This window comes from Centropristis striata, chromosome 7, assembly GCF_030273125.1.
Source record: "Centropristis striata isolate RG_2023a ecotype Rhode Island chromosome 7, C.striata_1.0, whole genome shotgun sequence".
Classification (NCBI taxonomy): domain Eukaryota; kingdom Metazoa; phylum Chordata; class Actinopteri; order Perciformes; family Serranidae; genus Centropristis; species Centropristis striata.
The window spans coordinates 11,778,525-11,800,673 of NC_081523.1; the positions used below are offsets into that span (position 1 = coordinate 11,778,525).

The 22,149-nt window shown below is 40.5% G+C and overlaps 1 protein-coding gene across 1 annotated transcript in view; it reads right to left on the reverse strand.

The window, feature by feature from the left end:
• Positions 1 to 13,078: 13,078 nt before the first annotated feature.
• setbp1 (SET binding protein 1) overlaps positions 13,079 to 22,149 on the reverse strand; it is a 42,763-nt gene continuing 33,692 nt past the window's right edge. Inside the window, exon 7 of the mRNA XM_059336833.1 lies at positions 13,079 to 18,904. Coding sequence (XP_059192816.1) covers positions 18,399 to 18,904 — 506 coding nt within the window. The 3' untranslated portion in view covers positions 13,079 to 18,398. The remainder of the gene's footprint in view (positions 18,905 to 22,149) is intronic.

Below are 22,149 nucleotides of genomic sequence, written 5' to 3' on the forward strand. Positions count from 1 at the left end.
CACAGTTGTATTGGCATGAAAGCATGGTTGATTTTTTTTGCTAACTGTCATGGTCTTCTGCAGAGGAAAATTTTCTGCACTGTCACTTAATACCAACACATCCTGTAAGCTGCGCTGCCCTCTTGTGGCATAAAAGATGCTGTATGCCAAATATTGGACAATCCAAAATATTAGTTAATTTGATATAATTAGAGGTCTTGGTGAGTGTATACAGAGGCAAAGTTACACTTTTCCCTCCCTGCACAAGATCTCTGAATTCAGTAAAAGAATGACAATACTGATTTAGATGATATCCTGAATTAAAAAACCTGATTTCAGATATAGCAGACTGCACTTTCTTATACAGTACAATAAAACTCAGTTAGCCTACAGATCAGGGTTAACACAAAAGCACATGTAGCTCCATCTAGGGCTGGGCGGTATATCGGTATTACAAATTATACCGATATATTTTAGAAAGAGATATGTAGTTGAGACAATACTGACGCACCGATATATAATATATTTTGATGTTGCCTTAACCAAATGACCAGCATCTGTATCTGATGAAATTGCTTCAAAAGGTGGAAAGTTTTGATATATATAAATATACATATCTTATGTCGCCATTCTGCCTAAATATACCAAGATATGAGTTTTGGTCCATATCACCCAGCCCTAGCTCCATCCACATCAAAAAGTTTTAATGCATGTATTAATCACATTGTCTTATTACAGTTAATGACTCATTATACAGCACAACATAACTTAAATCCTGGATGACCAAAGACCAAAGCTACTAGCAAACCTGCACAGACTCATTAAACTCACCCAAATCAACAGGTGAACAATCACAGAAGAAAGAAAGCGTTAATGTTTCAGAGTTCTCCAGACTCTGTTGCTACTCACTGTAACATCAGCAGTAACACAACAGCTTTAGTGTACAAGAAAATCTAACACAGCACATAATGTGACCTCCAGAACGTGGGCAGAGATCACGTAACATGATGATCTTTCACCTACCACAGGTCATCATGTGATGTAAACTCACTGACGGCAGCCAAATCATTTTAGCAGTGAATTATTAACAACAATTAAATGTTCTTCTTGGTAAACAAGCTTTCACAGAAATATTCCGGTCTCCATCCACCGTCCCTCCCACCTACCAAATAGGGATCTATATCTATGTGGCTTTTATACTGCGTCATTGGACAACATTTTTTAGGAATGCTACAACATTTCAGTGCATTTATATCTCATGTTCATGAGAGGAGCCTGACGAGTGTTATATGTGTCCCTGAAGGTTTTGGGAGTCCTGCATCTTTGGTGGCTGCACATTCTGACCTGGGTTTAAATAAATTAATGGAGGAGGTTTCTGCACATTTCTCACCATATGAATAACACATATTTCATGTGTCTCTGCTGGATTTGTGGGTTTTTCGTTCAGGGTGGCCACAGATTGTGATCGGGGCTTTTCTTACATTGAGTACAGCGTCCAGTCCAAAGGGAACACTGCAACCTTACAGCGTGTGAGCCGAAGAACAAACCGCAAACAAGGGACGGATCGTTTTCACCTTTCAAGTGTTCACATTTTTTGTTAGATTGAGACTACTTCGGTTGAAAGCCTATCTCTGGTTGCGTGCATGTACCTGCGTGCCTGCGCGTGGCCCATGTGTGACTGTGGCTCGTCCTGGAGGATGCTAGGCCGCTCTCCCAGGCTCTTAAAATGGCCGCCTGGAGGCACGGAGGAATAGGGCTCCTTTTATTAATGCTACACCTTTGATTAATCTGAGCAAATCTGTTCCCCATCCAATGGCTGACAGCTCTGGGGCCGAGGCAGGGACCCCAACACACACACAAGCACACACACTAACACTGTCAGTGAGTGTTGACACAGTCCAGATGTTGGCAGCTCTGTTCCAAATGAAAGCAGGGCAGCCGGCCAACAACCTGAACCACTCTCCCCATCAAATGATATGTTTACAATAATACTGTTCTGAGACTCGGGAGACACACGCACATGTGCACATGCAACACACACACTCACGCAGCGTGCACACACACATACATGCAACATGCAAGCGCATTCTCAAAGCAGGGGAAATGAACTAATGGAAAGCTAGCGTACCACATGGGTGCAAGAGCGAACCAACTTGTGGTGGGGCAGAAAAAGAGAGAAATAGACAGTTTTGTAATGCAGAGAACAGAAGAGAAAAGCTGGGAATAGTGAAGACAGGGTGTGACAAATGGACTGATCAAAAGAAAGGAGCGAGTCATTATCATTGCCTTGTTTGGATCTGTATTTCCACTGCTATGTCAGTTAGACACAGAGAGGCAGGCGATGGAAAAATAATAGTGTAGTTATGTAATGTGCCTCGGAGGGTTGGAACTGAAACAGACAGGGAAAAAAAGCACCAATGGTTCCACACAGAGGGGCAGCAGAGGTCAGACTGTACCTACTGTTCTCTGAAGCAGCCGCACTCAAGTCTTTTTTTTAACCTCTGGACCACAAAAAAACTACATGACCCACTTTTGCACGACCAAATAATGAACTCCACCAAAACCAGACAACAATTCTTTGGCTTAATTAATTATTGGTGTGAGCCTAAGGGCTGTAAACACTCATTATTTCTCAAACATTAGGCATTTATCAAAAAGATTAAAAACATGATCAGAAATTTATGCAATGCAGGTTTTTTTCCTCACAACATTAATCATTTGGCAATCCTTTTTTTTTCTCTCAAAGCTGCCTGGGGGGTCCTGATCCCCAGGTAGAGAGCTGTTTCTCTTTTTCTCTCTCACACACACTTGTGTTGACACACTTAAGTATCTGCACAGGTGTTTTTATCTAATGACTGCCTGAGAACATTTCTATATGTTGGCACATAACCAAACACTGTCAACATTGCTCTAATGAGCAGCCACTCAGTTTCAGTCTGCTGACTCTAATCAGTCGTTTGTTCCCAGCATGTCACTCTTGACTGTCACACGGTGTCAAACCTTCATGTGTACCTGACAGCTCAAAGCTTCACTCTTCTTCATTAAGTGGACACACACATGCCAAATGCACACATTCAGGCACATGAATGTGGGCACATATGTTCAGAAATGTGAAGATTCGTTTGGATAACATTACATGCACAAACATAACCTGCAGGTAATGCTGTAAACACCGTATTATCTTTGTTGCTGTTCTGTTCCAGGCTATTTCCCGGATCTACAACAATCAGATAATATTTCCTTGTTGTGGGCCAATGAAGACAAGCCACTGCAGGCATAAAAGAAGAAAAACTGCTTTAAACAGTCTGATAAAGAACTTAATCCATTCATCTCTTCCAACAAGACCAGACAACAAGAGAAGTGGTCCTGACTGTGCTCACTGTTTACTGGCTCATTTGGAGGAAGTTTACATTCAGATTAGAATGAAACTGCAGATTATAGGGGTGTGGGGTGTTGCAGATGAACTCACAGGCAGACCTTTAAAGCACCCCTCCGCATATGTTTTAAGCCCTTTGGAATAGAACATTGTACTGTATTATGATGGTATGTAAATACCGAATAATGATTTGTTTACAGCAATACAGAATTCCTGGAAAAGGGGCTTAATAGGCTGCTGGAAAATGGCTTTGTGGAACACATACCTGCCCTCAGTGAGAGAAGAAAGATTATTTGAATATGCAAATGTGAAAAAGCTACTGAGTGTATTTGCTGTGAGGGAATTCCTCTTTCATCCTTCAGGCAGCATGCAGAAGCTTCCACACTGGCCAAAGTGTGTGTGTGTGTGTGTGTGTGTGTGAGAGAGAGAGAGAGAGAGAGAGAGAGAGAGAGAGAGAGAGATGAAATGAAAATTGATGGCATTGAAGCAAACCCTCAGATCAATCAAACTCAGACTCTCAATGTTACAAATTCTGTGCAAAAAATGGTAAATTACTGATGTAATGAAATGAATATCAATGAACAGCACCCTGCACAAAGAAGATCTAGAGAAAAATACAATAAATCTACTGAATGTTTTAGTTCCTGTTTTTCATTTTTGTTTTTGGATTTTTTTCTTTGAATGTCAATTTCTGTCAATCTCAACAACTTTCGGATTGCCATAAGGCAAAGTGATGATGTGTCTGGTGGATGATGACTTTGGTGATTCATTGACAGTCCATGTTCATGCCACCATGAGGTTTGAAAAATAATATAAGTGTTCATAGTTCCAGTTGGTTGATCCCTCGTTACTGCCATTTTGGTGGTAACCATTTGGGGGTTTTTTTTTGGAACTTGAAGGGACCATATTTGGACTGTGGAGGAGAATGCCAAGTTATCAGCCAACATTAGTCCTAGCTAGCTAGTAGAGGTGTGAATCACCAGAGGCCCAACTTTATTCCTATATTTGAGTCATGATATTCAATGATTGCGATTTTAAGCATTTTGCAATATGGTAATATTGCGATACAATATATTGTGATTTAACTGTTAAACTGCATTTTGTGTCCACAAAAATAAATTCAATCAAGAATTGTTTTGTCACATAAAAAAAAAATTCTCAGTCTATTCATCTCACTTCAGTCTTTTTATTTCTACACAATGAGAGTCAAACCCACAGACTGATATACTTAACTGATATCAAACATGTATGGACTACAAGATTCACTCCTGTGTATAGCTTTGATACGGCTGTGTCCTTGAAAAAAACCCAAAGAGCCTATTTTCATTAAGATACATGAGTGCTTTGAAAATCACCATGAAACATAAAAAAATAAGCCTAACTTTGCAGCGTTATTTCTACAACTTCCCGACACGATATCCTGGCTACGGCCTCTGGAAAAAAACGAAAACAGCGAAAATACTGACAGACAGTCAACGCTAAATAGCGATACTTGGTGGCCATGAATCTATAAAATATTGCCATGCAAAATATCGCGATACTATGCAGTATCGATTTTTTCCCCCACCTCAACTAGCTAGCTTTATTAGTATGGTTTCAATTTCATTTCGATATGAACAGCCTTATATTTTTATTACAACCAAATGCCGAAAAATACATTTTTTAGGCAAATAGAAAGTTGTCTTCAAAAACTGAAAACGCACCAAAAAAGCATCAAAGTCCTCAGACAAAAACACACAGCGCACCATGCTAACGACATGAGAATCGCAAAGTAGCTGCGCCCTAAAGCATATCCTGCTTCATCATCTCTTTAATTCTAAATGGGACCATCATTTACAAGATAAACATAACACTGAAGATATTGAAGAAGACTTGAAATGAGTGAGTTAGACCATAAACGCATAAAGAAAATGTTTACTGAGGCAATAAATCAAGTTGTTTTCCTATGAACTTCCAAACAATCAGACTTCTTTTTAAGAGCAGTGGAGGCTCCCCCTGCTGGCCATTAGAAAGAATGCATGCACTTCAGCATTGGCTTCACTTTTCGTGGAGGTTGATGCTTGGGTTCAGATTTGTAGATTTGAGTAAAATATTTGGTAACACTTTATATTAAGGTCCTTGTAATAACCATTCATTAACAAGTAATAAGGCCCTTGTAAGTCCTTACAAGATGCTTATTAACATTATTGTGTGTTTATAAGCTGATATAAGTGTTAATAATGGCATTACAAACACCCATGACCCACCCATTACGTCTTTGCCATGCCTTTATTAATCTTATTTTGTTTGCTTATTGATATGAAAATATACTTTATTGCTCATCTATTATAAGTTAACTATAAGTTAACTATGCTTTTTGCAACTACCGGATCTGAAGCGAGAACAATGCCTTATTACTTGTTAATTAATGGTTATTAAGGACCTTATTATAAAGAGTTACCAAATATTTTTGGATGGATCACCATAAAATGTGGTACTAACATCCATGTCCCCCTTAGGATGAAGTGTAATGACTTTGGAGAAATGTTCCTCACAAGTCACCATCAGAACAAACATGTTAACATCGAAATGTTTTTGTCATTGCGGGCATGTTGTACAGTTGTCTCACAGAGCTGCAAGCATGGCTGTAGAGTCAATAACATCATGTATGGATAAAATAAATAAACTTGATAATAAAACTGCAGAATTTGTTGGGTAATATATCATTGAAGCAATATAGTATTTGAGCAAATTAGTTTTGGAGGAGTGTACTTCACCACAGAACTTGAAATGCCTGGCACTGCTGAGACATATGGGATGAATTATCTGCACAACAGTGAGGAAGAGGGAGAGAGACAGAGAGAGACAGAGACGAGAATATTTCCACAAAATGTTTAACTCAATAATTGAACGTTGCCTTTTATTTTGCTGTTTTCGGCCTTTTGAAGCTGTACTGTTCCATGCTATCACTGAGCTGATGGAAGTGTAATGAAGTGTGGAGGAACAGTGCCAACTTCAGCAGAAATGCCTGTGGTTCTGCCTTCCAGCCCAACACTAACAACACAGCAGACAAACGGTGCAGATGAAAACTAACCGAGGAGTTGAAATCATTTTTAACACAGAGACACGCTCCCTCTGCGTCACATAATCTCATCCACTAAGGGGTGTGTGTGTTCGCTACGGGGGTCCATTAATAAAATATGACTGTATCATATAATAGACTCGTCTGCCAAATTACAGGAGACAGAGAGACAGCTTATTAGGAGGATTGAGGGGGAGGTGTGTGTGTGAGAAAGAAAGAGAGAGAGAGAGAGAGAGAGAGAGTGTGTGTGTGTGTGTGTGTGTGTGTGTGTGCGTGCGAGATGGAGCCTGAATAGAGAGATTAAGTGGCCTACTCTCATCAAAAAGGCACATTACCTAAGTGTTGGCATCATTAATAAGACTAAGGCAGAGCCAATCTGCTAACAAAGGCTCTAACTGTGACCGAGGAGACACGAGAGAGGTGGACAATTACTCTCTACTTCTGTGCAAAAGCAAATTCTTCCTTTTTTAAAATTATATTCCTCGTCCCACTAAGACACAAAAATAAGCCTTCATATGCACGCATTAACATAAATGCAGATTGGTGCATGCTTACGTGCATCCCTACACACGCACACACCAAACAGGGCACCGCTCTAAATCCAAATCAAACTGCCATGAGTCACACTGTCACCGTGGCAACAGTGGCCAGCTCCATGCAGAACACATTCTGTCATATCTCTGGTGGGTTTGTTTTTTTTTGTTTTTTTTTCCTATGCGCCACACACAGACGTAACCAACTTTCGGCTACAGTAATTCCTCCACTGACCTCTCATGTGGATCAATGAATAAAGCACTGGGGTGTGTAGCTTTGACTGCCCAAGGTCATAGTTCACGTTGTTATCATTCAAATCCATCAAAACATTTCATTTGCCTTCATCTTAAACCGGAAAACTGCATTTGTGTACCTGTCATATTTACCGCTTCGACAACATGAGGATGCTCACTGTGCTCTGGCTGTGACATGAGGGTTTTTTTTTAACCGCACTGACACATTTCACCACCAGATGGTGTCTCCCATCACTGCCATCACTGTGCAGTGGAGAAAAAGAGAGAGGAGGGAGAGAGAGCTAAGATGTTGCCTGCTCTATCCATCTTCATAAACACAAGCAATAGTCACCCTCTGAAAACACCAACAGAGATAGATTGAGGGGATGCTTGGTTACACCGCAGGCTTCCTGGTTAGTTGTACCGCACTGCTGGACGATCTGTTTTAAATTTACGGCTCTGTGTGTTGTTGGTGGTCTGTGTGGCTTTGGATGTGGCTCAAACAGTCACTGATGTTCATTAGCACTGACTCATGCATCCTGACTCAAATATTTATTGTTAAGACTTGGAGAAAATCTGAAATTGTTAAGTGAAAAAACCTGTTAAAAAATGTTGAAGAATAAGCAGTGTTACTTTTGATTTTATTTGGCAAGACTTCATATTAATCCTTGTAAGAAGCATAAGTTAACAAGAAATAAAGCCCTTATAATTCCTTATAAGATGCTTATTAACATGCAAGACTATATAATAAAGGATTTATTATCCCTAATGAGGCATGGTTATTACTTTAGATATGGTAGCTGCAAAAGCATGCTTATTACGTGCATACTTAACTGCTAATAAGTGCATAATAAAGTACATTATTTTAAATCTTAAAAAGCAACAAAAAAGCTTAGTAAACTTGTAACAATTACAGATTCATAAACTCTAAACCAAAACACATGGTCTTATATCAGCTAATGACCAAAGTCCTCAAAGCTACCAGCAGACCTCATTCAACTCACACAAATCAACAGCTGACTGAACAACAACACAAACCTAACGTAACACATAATGTGACCTCCATAACTATTTAGTGAACTTTTTAGCAGAACGTACTACGGTGGCCCTGAAGTGCAAATCACAACGGCAAATCAGAAAACACAACGACATTAACCAAACCGCAAAAGGTAGGTACCCTCAGGCGACACTGATTGGACTGGTGACTACGGATCACCAGTCCAATCGGTGACGATGATTTGTCGTTGTGTTTTCTGATTTGCTGTTGTGTTTTCTGATTCGTCGTTGTGTTTTTTGATTTGTCGTTGTGTTTTTTGATTTGCTGTTGTGTTTTCTGATTTGTTGTTGTGTTTTCTGATTTATTGTTGTGTTTTTTGATTTGTTGTTGTGTTTTCTGATTTGCCGTTGTGATTTGCACTTCAGGGCCACCGTAACAACCAGCAGTCAGGACACATAACAATATGTTGCATAAAGATTTGAAGGATATGCAACGTGATGGTAAGACTTTAAATAAAACATGATATATAATCACACAAAACTCACCATCTAACTAACTTTGCCGCTGTGTGTCTGCAACGTCCTGCGTTACAGTTGCACGTTAGCCAAACGGAGGTCACGTCACATGATGACCTTTCACCTGCCATGTGACATCAACTTTCAGACGGCAGCCAGGTCATTTTATTTAATAATTATTAATATTAATTATATATTATTTTTGATGAGACCAAGGGCAGGTTTTCACATAAGATAAAGTAAAATAGAATAAATTATAAAATATTTGCCAAGTTAAGTTACATTTGAATGTTGATCGCATTATTTAGATTTCTTTTTCATTTAGTTTCATAACTAGAAATAACAGTAAATCCACAGTTCCTAGATACAAAGAGCTTTGAATTAATTCATGCATGTAGGTGAATCTATCATAGGAACTGAGATGAATTGACAAAAGTTGACAAAAACAATTTTGACAGTTTTCAGCCACTTTAGACAGGTGTTGATATGACTAGAGTTAAAGTGCTTTTGTCAGCAAAACTTGGCAGAAACCAGCAACAAAGCAGGTTCTGATTTGTTTCCACAGACTCTTCCAGAATATGTCACCGGGACATATGCTGTGGTAAAATGCTGATTTATGCAGGTTGGATGAAGTGGGAAGAATTTGGGAGGAAGAATCAGCAATTTGAGAGTATAATCACCAAATGCCCACCCACTCCATCTATGATACACTTCAAAGCTCCTTCAAAGCTCCCATCGCACAAAGCTAATACAGTACCTCGTGGATGGCAGCATGTTGGGAATGCAGCTGCCCGTTGTTGGACTGAGGCTGAATGTCTGTAGTTTTTGCAGTGTTGCCTCTTGTTGGCTTTTATCGAACGGCTGTTTCACCAACGTGGGCCACCTTTTTGTCTTTACAGAGAAATGAGCAGCACAGGCTGACAACCAATGGTGGAAAAATGATTATCCCTTGATTATAATCAAATCCCTTACTTAAGTACTAATACAACACTGCAGAATTACTCCACTACAAGTAAAAGTCCTGTATTTAAAAAAAAAAATCCTAATGTAAAAGTACTCGTTATGCAGAAGGGTCCCGATCAGGTTGTTATATATATTCCAAATATGTATTTGGAAAACAATATGGATAAAATATTATTGTTATAATATTATATATATATATATTATTTATATATTATAATATTTTGTTTTTTTATGCATTTATTAGCATTTCAATGTTGTCAGGTAGAGCTAATTTCAAATTATTTTATGTGGTTTAATTTTAAATTGATTATATTTTTTTCATGTTGAATCTCGACCTGAAAAGTAACTTAACCGGCAGCTAAATGTAGTGAAGTAAAGTATAAAGTTTACATTACATAAAATTGTATGTAAGTAAATGTACTTAGTTACATTTCACCACTGCTGGCACCATCACTTAAATCAAGAGAGACTTCATTTGAGTGAACAATTAGTTATTTACACATGCACAATAAAGATGCGAAAGGAGAAAAGTCTGTCGATTAGACCCCCATCGTGACATCATCATATTTTAAAAGGGGGCAGACGAGCTGTGGGGAGGGTAGGATACCCCCTGATGGAGTCTAGACACTAGTGGTGGTGGTGATAAATGACGAGGGTGATGAGATGTGGATGGATGAGAAGAGGAGCGGGTTTCTGCTGAGTTCATATGTGGGCGCTGGAAATGATGAACTGGAGGTGAATGGGGTGCCACGAAGACTCGTAGATATAAATATTAACAGCAAAGATATAATTGGCTAATAGATATCGTGGTTTGTTTAACCAAAAGAGTAAACGGCCCTGATCATCTGTTAGAAGAAAGCAGGATAAGAGAGATTGAAAATGAAATGAAAATGAGTGAGTAAGATAGAAACTTACACAAAGCTTCATTAAGACAAATGTTTCTGTGTTAGTGAAAGCTTTTCATCAGACCTACAGACATACATGTAATCACAGTTCTTATCCTAAACATAATGTGAGAAGACATTGATGGTTTCAGGAAAATGATTATGATGATCATGCAAATAGAGAATAACAAAAAACCTGTTCTAAAACACATGTTGTGAATTCAAACTAAACTTGGCGAGGTTTAGGCAACAAAACTACTTGGTTATGATTACAAAAAAGATCATGGTTCATGTTTAAAATAAATGAAAACGTAAATAACTCACATGGGACACCAGCAGTCCCCCAGTCCCCTCTGCGGACTTTCTTGCTCTTTATACAACATGCTCTTAGAGTCAGAAATTGCCATGAATGGGATTACATGACAGTTGTGTGTCTTATACAGATGCCTTGTGCATCAGGCTGTGAGCATTGGAATTTAACGACCTGGGAATGAGAACAGTCTGGGATAATGTATGTGCATGTCTGAGGTAGGCTGGTTATCAACTATAGTCTTTGCCTTACATTCAAGTGCAACTTTTAACAGGAGATACAATGTGACATATGGAGATGCAAAGGATTTGATCAGTCATCCTTCAACTCCGACCAGAAATAATTTTTACACACACTTTGACATTCTCTCAACCTTAAATCCTTCATTTTAAAGAGGCTCGTCCACAGAGGATTGGGAGGAAAATCCTCCCAAATTTTTGAACATTTTCCATAAAAAGCAGGTTGTTTAAGTTTGGATATTGTAAACTTACAGGCCCCAGCTGAGCACCACAATTTATAAGCCCTGTCCTCCTCCTACACTTTCTGAGTGCAAACCTCCACCACTACATTTCCATTACAGTCTGTATCTCTAGATACCAAATCATAACACTGATCCAATTCTGCAAACATTTTTTTTAATCCTTTTACTATCATGCACCTCTATAATCATACTGAAATATTTCTCCCTTGCACAGATGTCAGAGAAGAAAAGATTTATAAGATTAGAATATAAAGCTGAAAAGTTTTTTTTTTTAAGTCCAGCATGTGGGCTCTACCTACTGACCAGGTGGAAAATATTGTACCGTTATATTTCCATGTCAATTATTTCAAATATACATGTGCTGTTTATGTTTCACAAAACCTTTTTAATGATTTCTTCAAATCCCTTCATTATTTTTACAGCAATATTGTGAACATTAGTTACTAAGGTGTCTGAATGGACCTGTCTCTGGTTTGACATTTAGCAAATACAAACCATATGTCGAACCTTATTTTTAAGATTAGCTCTGCCTTAGCCTTCTCTGTCCTTTCTAACCACATTCCACATTCCTGAGTGTGCTTCCACTTAAATAAAATAAAGCACCTTCATGCACCTTTTATATGGACATAATTCCCCATGAATCTATGATTTAGACTCACTTTTTTGGGTTAAATAATATCACTGGAATTATGGTGTGCTCACCCCAGTTGTAGACCTTTTAATCTTCACCACCTTTCACCTCATTATTGATGTTATTATTATATATATATTTCTATACAATCTTTGCACCTAGAGCTTGTGCAGTGGACTGTGCTGTCTTGGAAGAAACTATATTTGACACTAAACCTGGTGAGAGAATCCACACATTGCATTGCATGCATCAGATTGATGATCCCCCTTTTCCCTTTTAAGTGTAGCTCCAGCTGAACAGTACATCCTTCATGCAGGATGTGTTTTGCTGTGCTGTTTCATCGTGATCACAGCCCTGGTGATCTATCTCATCCTCTCTCTTGTGCTGGATGTGGAGTGGGGCCATGTGGGCTCATTTACAGGCATCAGCAGAGAGTGATTTGGGTGCAGCCCCACTGCAGCCCGACTTCCATCAGAGGGGGGATTTTTTTTCAGCATAACACCGGGGGTGCCAACGGTTCCATCAGCACCACTAGATACACTGAGACACATTTGGGCAGCTCACCCTGCAACCATGGTAACAGAAGAATTTTACTAGTTGGCAGCAGCCAATAGTGGGGCACTTCCCACTCAGCTCCGTCCAATAACAGAGCAGCCTGCAGCCCGGCCCACCTAGAACAGACACTGATGGGCTAGTGCAGGCAGGATTTAGAGATGTAGGCTTGGCTAATGAACAAGTACGAGAGTAAGAGCGTGTAGGTATGTGTGTGTGAGCGTGACTGAGTGAGGTTGTAGCATAATCTAATGAGAGGATTCCCTCTCTTTTAACCGCAACAGGCGAACACATTGCAGGGTAGTACTCATTCACTGAGACCATCTGACATTCAGCACCAACAGTGCAGCAAACCCTCCTGTCATCTCGCTCCCACACACATACACATGCAAGCGGCACACACACACACGCACACAATGTGTGGCTGGCTCTGGTCACTTAGTGATCATTCTGGTGACTTATCGGACTTATCTCAGCATGTGAAAAGGCGTTTTTTTAAGGAGATCAGACAAATACAATACAATCTTAACCATGAAAGAAGAAAAGATGTGCCACCATCAGCTGTCAATAAAGTCATTTATTATTTCACACAATGGATAACATGAACAACTTCAACTGTAGTTCTTCTTAATAAGTGCTCAATGCTGCCAGCCAACAGAAGGGTAGCAAAAGAATGAGCTTTTCTTTCTGAGGAAAGAGAAAAAAAAAAAATGAACCTACAAGATCATGAAAGATAAACATGACCAAAAGCATGCCAGCGGACATGGATATACATATATATTGCATGTATATATGTGCTTAAGACATATATCTGTATGCCAGCAAATGCAAATACAAAATATATGTGTACATTTACACATACATACTGTGAAGGATATATGCATATGCATGCGCATCTAGTATTTACTCTATATGTCAAATATTTGCAGTTTTTAATATTCATACAATGTACAAAAATGCTTCATGAATTAAAAAATTCATTACAAAAAGAAACATATCAAACAATGTACAAGTCTTGCTCCAAATTCAATTGAAATTCAACTTTCGGCTTGTCTAAAATATTTATGCATACAATCAAGTTGAGCATGCAAATAAAGGAAACCCACTCTAGAAAAAGGTTCAAATACACTATGTATACAAACTAAAATATGCCCACACTGTTAGAAGAGCTCACTTTGTGCTCTAAAGAAGTACATTTATTGGTTTTCTCAATGCTTCATCTGCACTTTCAGCTTTTGAACAACATTATAGCTTAGAACTGTAACGTATGCTGTGAGGATGACTACATGTACATTTATGAGGTTCTGTCTCACGTGACCCCTCACTCCATGTGTAGGACACTCATCACAGCATGCTACAAAGGGAATGGGGGGGTGATCGAAATTTAGGTGCCATTATATCCCGTTCTAGTCGCTGTAGTGAACTGGTAAATGTGGACTTCAGTAAATACACCCCAACCACTGATGTAAGGTCAAACACTCTGAAGACAAGGTCCTTACATCAGTGCTTAGGGGCCTCCTGTAGCCACTGGTCCAGACTGGCTGCCAAATACAATCCAACAACAGTGACCTTGAACCCTATTCACAGCCACATCCCCTCTGCAGTCTCTGTGTAGAGTGAAAGCTCTGGATTAGGACAATACTTGTCAGTGTTAGAAGGCACCGGAGCATTGGCTGGTAGGAGAGACAGACAGGACAGACAACACCTGGGGTCCTTAACTCTTACATCAGAAACCGCTGACTTGACCACAGTATGGAGTAAGCTGCCAAGCGTGTAGTCTCTACACCTCACGGACCACACATCTAGACCTCATCTTCACCACAACAGACTGCAGACCCACCGAAAGTCATCTAGCAAAGCAAGGTTAAGCACACCGACTTTAGGACGAGTGTATTTTTGGCTGTTTCCTCTGAGAACTACCCCCACGCACACACAACCCTCTAGCTTACTCTTCATGCTACTGCACTGCCCCAACTGGCTGCAGGCAAAATAGCTGCAAGTCAGTGGGGATTCCTATTTTTGGTCGAGTACACTACAATAGGGCTGTTATCCTCCAAGAACTTTTAAATTTGTGATAAGGCAAATTATTCTAGCATTCTGTGTAATTTAAAGAGACAGTTCACCCCCAAAATCAAACATTTCTTGCCTGTAGTGCTGTTTATCAATCTAGATTGTTTTGGTGCAGAATATAGAGATATTTCCTCTCCAAAATAATGGGACTATATGGCACTTTGCCACCCAGTTGGAACGTTATCATGCAGTTGAATGGTTATCAGCCTCATAGATATGGGTGAGAAGAGGCCTGCTGCACCTCCAGAACTGGATGACTCACACTAAAATAGTCTAGTCTGGTAAAAAGAACTCCAGGCAAGAGAAAAAATATGTATTTTTATATATGCATTGGGGTGAACTGTTCCTTTAACGGACTGGAATGATGACTGCCAATGTACAGCAGAATTTGTCGAATAGGAAAATCAATTAGGGGAGTCACTTGTGTGTGTTTTCTCAGGTCTGGAACAGTCTTAATAGAGAGAGAAGGTCTACTGTGGTTTTAGGAGACAGTCCCAGCATAGCCGAGCCCAACCGGTATCCATGCAGGATGGACATACTAACACTATTTACAACAAACACTTCAATACTGTAGTTTTACATCTGGTTAAGGCTGTACTGCATAGAGCTGCAGTAACTATAGTTTTCATGAAATGATAGTCACTTTCTGCACAACTTATTACAAATTATTACTGGTATTATTCACAATTCTTGTTACATGAATTCATTTTATTCAGTAAATAAGACCACTTATTTCTCTTTGTCGAAGGGTGGACCCAGAACAGAAATTCCTTTTAAGGTCATTGCCAGGCACGGCCTGATGCATAGCAAACAACAATGTAGGAGAACATGGTTTCCATGACAACCTCCTCTGTTCCTCCTTTGCCAAGTGCATAACCAGTTATCCGTTTAAAATAACTGGTTAAACACTGGGCAGAATAAATGATCTGCAGTTTAACAACACTTTATATTAAGGTTCACCATGAACTAGCTGTTTATTGGCATGCATATTAGCAGCATCTTTATTAGTCATTATAAAGCACTTATTAATGTCACTTAATAAGAGTTTTGAGGGAAAACACTTTCTTAGAAGCACATGTCTATCTTGCTTTATAGCAATAATTATAACACATTATAAATAATTTTATAATGACCTATAAGTGTCATTATACCTTATACTGACATTGCTTTTGCAAGCCCTGTCTATAACACATCATAAATATACTTATAATGCATTACCCACTACCCTGACTCTTATCCTTATTAAAGATAAGTCATTATAATGCATTATAACAGTCTTTATATTCATAATAAAAGATGATAATGTATTAGAACTATCACAACTATAACACACAAGTCTGTAAGTGACCAGGGAACTTAAAGAATTGTAATGCTTGACCTTTTAAGCCCAGCTTTGTTATCAAATATTATATTATTAATATTTTTGAGTGCTTATAACTATAATTTTACAGTGCTAATCACAGATTATGATGCATGATTCTACATACATGGGCGTCATAGAAAGTGTAACTGAAAACTCTTTGGTCTAGTTGCAGAATGAGGCATTAATAAGTGCTTTATGATGACTAATAAAAAGACAATGTGCTGCTGAGTTGCATGCATGCTTAGAAGCAAGTTAATATATATGTACCTTAATATAAAGTGTTACCTCACTTATAACTGGGACATTGAGTACAATCAATATCTCTGGATAGAAACACATCTGATAAAGTGGACCTTCCTGTTTCCAACACTGCTGTTAAAGCAGTATATAGGCCAGTACATGGTGTGTATTCAATGCAGTAATATCATATTATATTCTTCAGTCCAGCCCTTCTAGTTCTGTTATGATGATATGGGTCAGAAAACTAGGAGGAGACAGACTCAGTGCCCGGTGACAGAGGATGCTGACTATGGAAGCTGTGAAGGGACACAGGCAGTGTCAGGGGTTGTGATGACTAAGACACACGCGTCATATGCACAATCATGAATATTTTGGGTCAATTTTCAGGGGCACTCTTTGCCACTTGGTCAAATGTAATTGGTGAGAGAAAGAAACATAAGGCACAAGTTGAACTGCTGCAACTGAGAATCCCACCTAACCCAAAGAAAACTGAATCTCCTGAAACAAAACTGTAACAAAGTTGCCAAAGAAACACTGATCCATTGCTTATATTCTGAAATACGTATTATTGAGAAAATACCAACCACTACCCAAAGCCACAGATAGAGTTTAACAAAGGCTTGACATATTGACACAAAAATCCAAGATGGCTACATTCTAGAGTGCACATAGGAATGCTTTACATTGGTGCCAACATGGTGGAGAGTTTGTCAAACTCTGATTTAGATTCTTTTAAATAAAACATCCTTACACTGAATACTGAGACTTTGGTTTCTAAATCTAAATACTGGATTTACTTTAAAAAAAATATTTCCAAGGATATGAATTGAAAATCATGTTAAGTAGAAAGACTGGGATTAGCTTTTCAAAACACTGACTGTGTGAGCCCTCTTCAGCTGAACTGTCCAATCACGATTCAGACTTCGGGCTTCAGTTTTTTTTTTTTTACGCTTTTGGCTGCGCAGCCTGCATATACAAATTGATTAAAATAATGCGTGCTCTCTGGAATGGATATCCACACCATTGAAGGCCAAAACATAAGGCTGGAACAAGCATGTAAGTGCTGCATTTGATTGATGCAAGTGTATGGTTTTTTTCATAGTGCAATAAACCAATTTAAGGTTTACCAAAATCACACCTGATATTCCTCCTGTATGCAATGCCCCCTGGATATAAACACAATAATGAGTGTATGAATGAATATATGTGGTTCTTTCTGTCTGAAAACAAACTTGTCTTGAGTCGCACCCATGTCTGTTTTTGGTTATAAAACAATACACAACTTTCATTGTCTATGGTACAACAATTCTATTTGATATACTGTATGCCAGTACATGTCTACGAGCTGGTTTCTCATTGTACAAGGCAGGCAACAGTGGACTTTGTTTCTATGTACAGTCTGGGACAGTCTCATCCACCATATTGCCTTTATGCCACTGCTCGGGACAGGCCTGAGCAGGGAGGGAGATTAAATGAGACGGGGTGGGGTGGGGGGGTAGGTTGAGGGAGCACAAGCAGTGGGAGATGTTAAACATGATTGGGAGTAGATGGGAGGACAAAGAGAGATGAAGTTGAGCGGCAGGCACCAGGGAGGGCTAAAGAATTGGGGTGAGAAGGGAGGGGGACAAGGAGTGAGGAGCTGCCAGCAAGGATCAGTTACTCCTCGGAGAGAGCAAGAAAAACAAGGAAGGTACAGATGAGGGTGGGAGCAAAGAAACAGGGATTAAGTAATAGGGTAAGGTGGCTTAATTACTGCTGTTTTATCCCACGTCTTTGACAAGCTTCCTCAGAAAGGCAAAAATAAGCAGAGCTGCACAGTTTAATATTAACCATTCCCCCTCCCCTTGCTGGTAAATATATGGCTAAAGCCACATTCAGATACAGTATCATAAAGTACCATACACGTCACTGTATCAGATACATAAAGAATCACATAATATCCTACACGATCATAAGTACCACACACTTTTATAGCATCAGATTCAGTATCAAATAGTACCATATAGTGCCATTGTAAATGAAGGTCCAATGAATCCTTGAAAGGCTCATGTCTGGTTGCAGAGGGAAGGAAGTGTTCCTTCCTCCTGCTCCTCCACTGACCCTCTGTAGTCCTCAAGAATCACAGAGGAGAAACAAGTCAAAGTGCACCAAGGAGTCCCAGAATTAAGGGCACTGCATCTGAAACAGCACTGACTCCTCTCCTGCAGGTCTACTGACTGGAAGGAGCCCATAACTCGTCCCTGCTGTGGGCCCTGCCTCTGCGTTTCGCCCCTTTGGCCACCGGAGGCACAGATCGCGCTTGATGCACCACCGTCTCGATTGTTGCTGAGATGGAATCGTGATTTGAGAACTCCAGAGGCTCGGGGGTCAAGCTTGGCCTGAGGCTCTGCCTACCTGGCAGGTCATCACACCTCTCCAGGACAGGCATCCCCAGAGTCCTGCCATCACCTCTCCTACCAGCCAACATGTCCAAACCCCGACCATCAACCCGATCCTCCTCCCTCCTATTAGTCGGCTCTGATTCCTCTATGGGTTGTTTTCGGGGCCGCCCAGGCCGTCTTTTGATGACATTGTTTCCTGTTTTGGCTTGTCGCTGCAGGCGCTTGGCACGGAGGATCTTCTGCACATGCTCAAAGTTCAAAGAATGCATCCTCCTCACGTCCTTCTGGATCTGTTCCACCTCGCGTCGCTTATACCTCCGCTTACCGGGAACATCTGGGAGAGGAGAGAGCGAGAATGAGTGAGGTGAGACATCACATGGTAAATAAATAGCAGAGCAAGGTTTATAAAGAGAAAGGAGCTTTCAGGCTTGCATGTCAGTCAAGATGAGCAGCCCTGGAAAGGCCAGAAAAGACATCATGCCAATTTAGCTCATGGTGAGAATGTTTTTTGTTTTTTTTGCTTCAAGAGCTTCCTGCTAATTTTGACATATTCATGTAAGCCTTTCAAAGCCCAGCTGAGCCAGGAGAGCAGATCCTATCCTGTAATTGTCTACTAGAGAGCAGAGAGGAGAGGCGAGAGGAGGAGATCCCATTCTGCTAGCAGGAAACCCACAGAAATGTCTCCTTCAACCATTTAATATGTCGCTACACAATAACAACCCTGTGCATCTGGAGCACAGGCTGCCAAAACAGCCAAACACACAAATACGAACACACATCTCAACACATTTATTCACATGCACGCACCAACACACATACAAACACACACATATGCATACACGCACATGCCCAACATGCACACATAATGAATTCAGCAGTTCAGAATGGCTGAGCAGAAGAAACTGGAGCCATATTGTTTCCTTCACACTGGTGAACTGGGCAGAATGCCCTTTACACGCTGTTCTATCCCCTCTCTTTCCCCTTTTCCCCATCACTCTCATTCTCTTTTCCACTCTACTCTTCATGGGCGGCAATATGCTACTCTCTAATTTTCAATTAAACTGGTAACACTGCACCATTTCATTTCCGTCTCTATTTCAGAAACCACTTCCTGGTTTTGGTCCATCTCTGTCATTCTTTTTGTTTCCCATTTCTGTCCCGTTTCTTAGCTCCCCCCCTCCTCCTCTCCTCTCTGCCTGGGCACAGTTCCCGGGCTCAGACTGAGCCACAGCCAAAATGGAGGAAAAGCACAATCAGCCACCAGTCCCCAAGCAGTGTGCATACAACATGCTTGGTCTCTTTTTCTTGAGGTTTTACTCCTATTCCTGGATTCCCTAACCATCTCCTCCCTTCTTTCCCTCCAGAATCCTGCTGATATTATGTAGCAGTTCTCTGCAGGAGGGATGCACAATTTGGAAAAAATATCTTTGTGATTATTTTTGACCAATATTGCAACTGTAACATGATTCAAGATACTGAAGAGAATGATCATTTTTGCATCGTTATTCTCATTTTAATCGAAAAATATATTAAAATGATCATGGTGCAATTTTTTGCGAGGATCTGTACCAAACCAAAATTTTATCTTGAGTCTGTAGAATGATCTAGAGACATCCCTGCAGCACCACAATATTTAATTTAAAATAGCATTTTGACACATATTTTGCCTTTAACAAATATGGAAAATGCATTTTTCCATATAACAATTATGATAAAACGTCAATGAATTGTGCAGCCCTACTCTGCGGTACACATGATGTCTGCAATAAGCAAAAACACACTAAATTACATTACATTACACACTAAATATGGCGGGCTAGACAACAAGTTCATGTTTAAAAGGTGATGCACAACACATTGAGAATCTTATTTTTTCATAAATCATTGCATGTTGGGTTGGAGTAATTAAATTCAACAATAAAGAACACAGTTCTGACAATGTCACACAATGTGTTTTTACAAACATTTAAAGAAACCAAATGGGATTGTTGAATGGAAAATATAGAGTTTTAGAGTGTTTAGCTCCATGTTAACATGTTTGCTGATAAACCTAAAAGTAAGGGAAGATAAAGAGAAGCCTGACCGCCCTCCATTTAAAACTCAGTGGAACATCTCTCTCTATTGTTGCTCAAGAATTCAGGGCAGACAGTGAAATTAGTCTAATGCAGAAAGCACTAAGTAGCAGTAGTTTATGAGCTGCACAGAAGTGTGCACACGCTCAGCTCTCACTCACACACATACACACACACTACAAAGTAGCAGAAATTTATGAGCTGCATACACGGAACATAAAACCAGTGACCTTCAGCAGTGTGAGGGGCCGTATAGCACTGAGGACCTGTTTCTCTGTGGAATAGGAAGTCACTACTACACAGAGATACATGCTCACAGACCAGGTCTCAGACAGGATAGTGATCCTTCAGTCAGAGTGTTTCTGCGCATTAAAGTGCATGCATGTAAGTCATGTGAGTCACATGCAAAGAAAACAATTCTCACTAATTCAGTAGAAGATGGCCTGCTTTTATGCAAATATGCATGTGAGAGATTGCCGTCAGCTGCAGTGAGACCTGCTGATTACGCACATGCACACGTGCAAGAAAAAATAAAATCACTACAAACTAGTTCTACTGAGGAATGGTTAACAATCTCACATCCTCATACAATAATATGAATTTTGCATCTTTATGAACTTGGGGATGGGGATCCATGTAACTGTGTGTGTATATGTGTGTGTGTGTGTGTGTGTATCAGAGTGGGCCTATGCCTGCTTGTGCATGCGCACATGTATGCGTCTTGCATGCGTATGCACACGCGCCTGTGTTTTAATTGGGCTAAAGCTGTGAAGTGAGGCAGTAAGTCATGCTAGAGGAGGGGCAGAGAGAATGGGGAAAAGAGAGGGTAATGGGGGATCGAGGGGGAGGGGAGATGGGGGGGGCAGAAAGAGAAAGGGAAGGAAAGACAGATATAGAAGGGGGATGGGGAGGGGGAGGAAGAGGGGGAACAAGGGGAAGTCTGAGTGTGGATTGTGGGAGAGCGGCAAAGGAGGAAAGCAAGGGCAAGAACTGCAGAAGCAGCACAAGGGGAAAAGGGAAGGACATGGAAGGTAGAAGAGGCATAACAACACTGGAGGGATAACGTGGAAGAGGGCTGAGTATGTGTGTGGGTGTGTGTGTGTGTATGTGTGTGTGTGTGTGTGTGTGTGTGTGTGTGTGGGGGGGGGGGGGGGGGGGGGGGGGGGGGGGGGGGGGGGGGGGTTGTGTGTATATGAGTCATCCGTCCTGGATCCCCTGGGGTGGGGGGGTGTATTCTAACTGAGCCCCTGGCTTCTCCTCCCCACCACTGGACTAGGCCCCAGTCATTAAACCCCTGGCTGCCAGCCAGCTCTTTTAACACAGGCAAGGGCCTTTTACGGCGTGTCTGTAGAAAATAAATCACACTGTGTGAATAATATATCTCTGGCAAAGGCATTGGCAGGAGAGGAGGAAGGGAGGGAGGGAGGGGGGGGGGAGGAAGGAGAGATTGGTGAATTATAGTCGTCTCCATCCATGCATTACGTTCTCTCCATCCCCAGCCAGATGT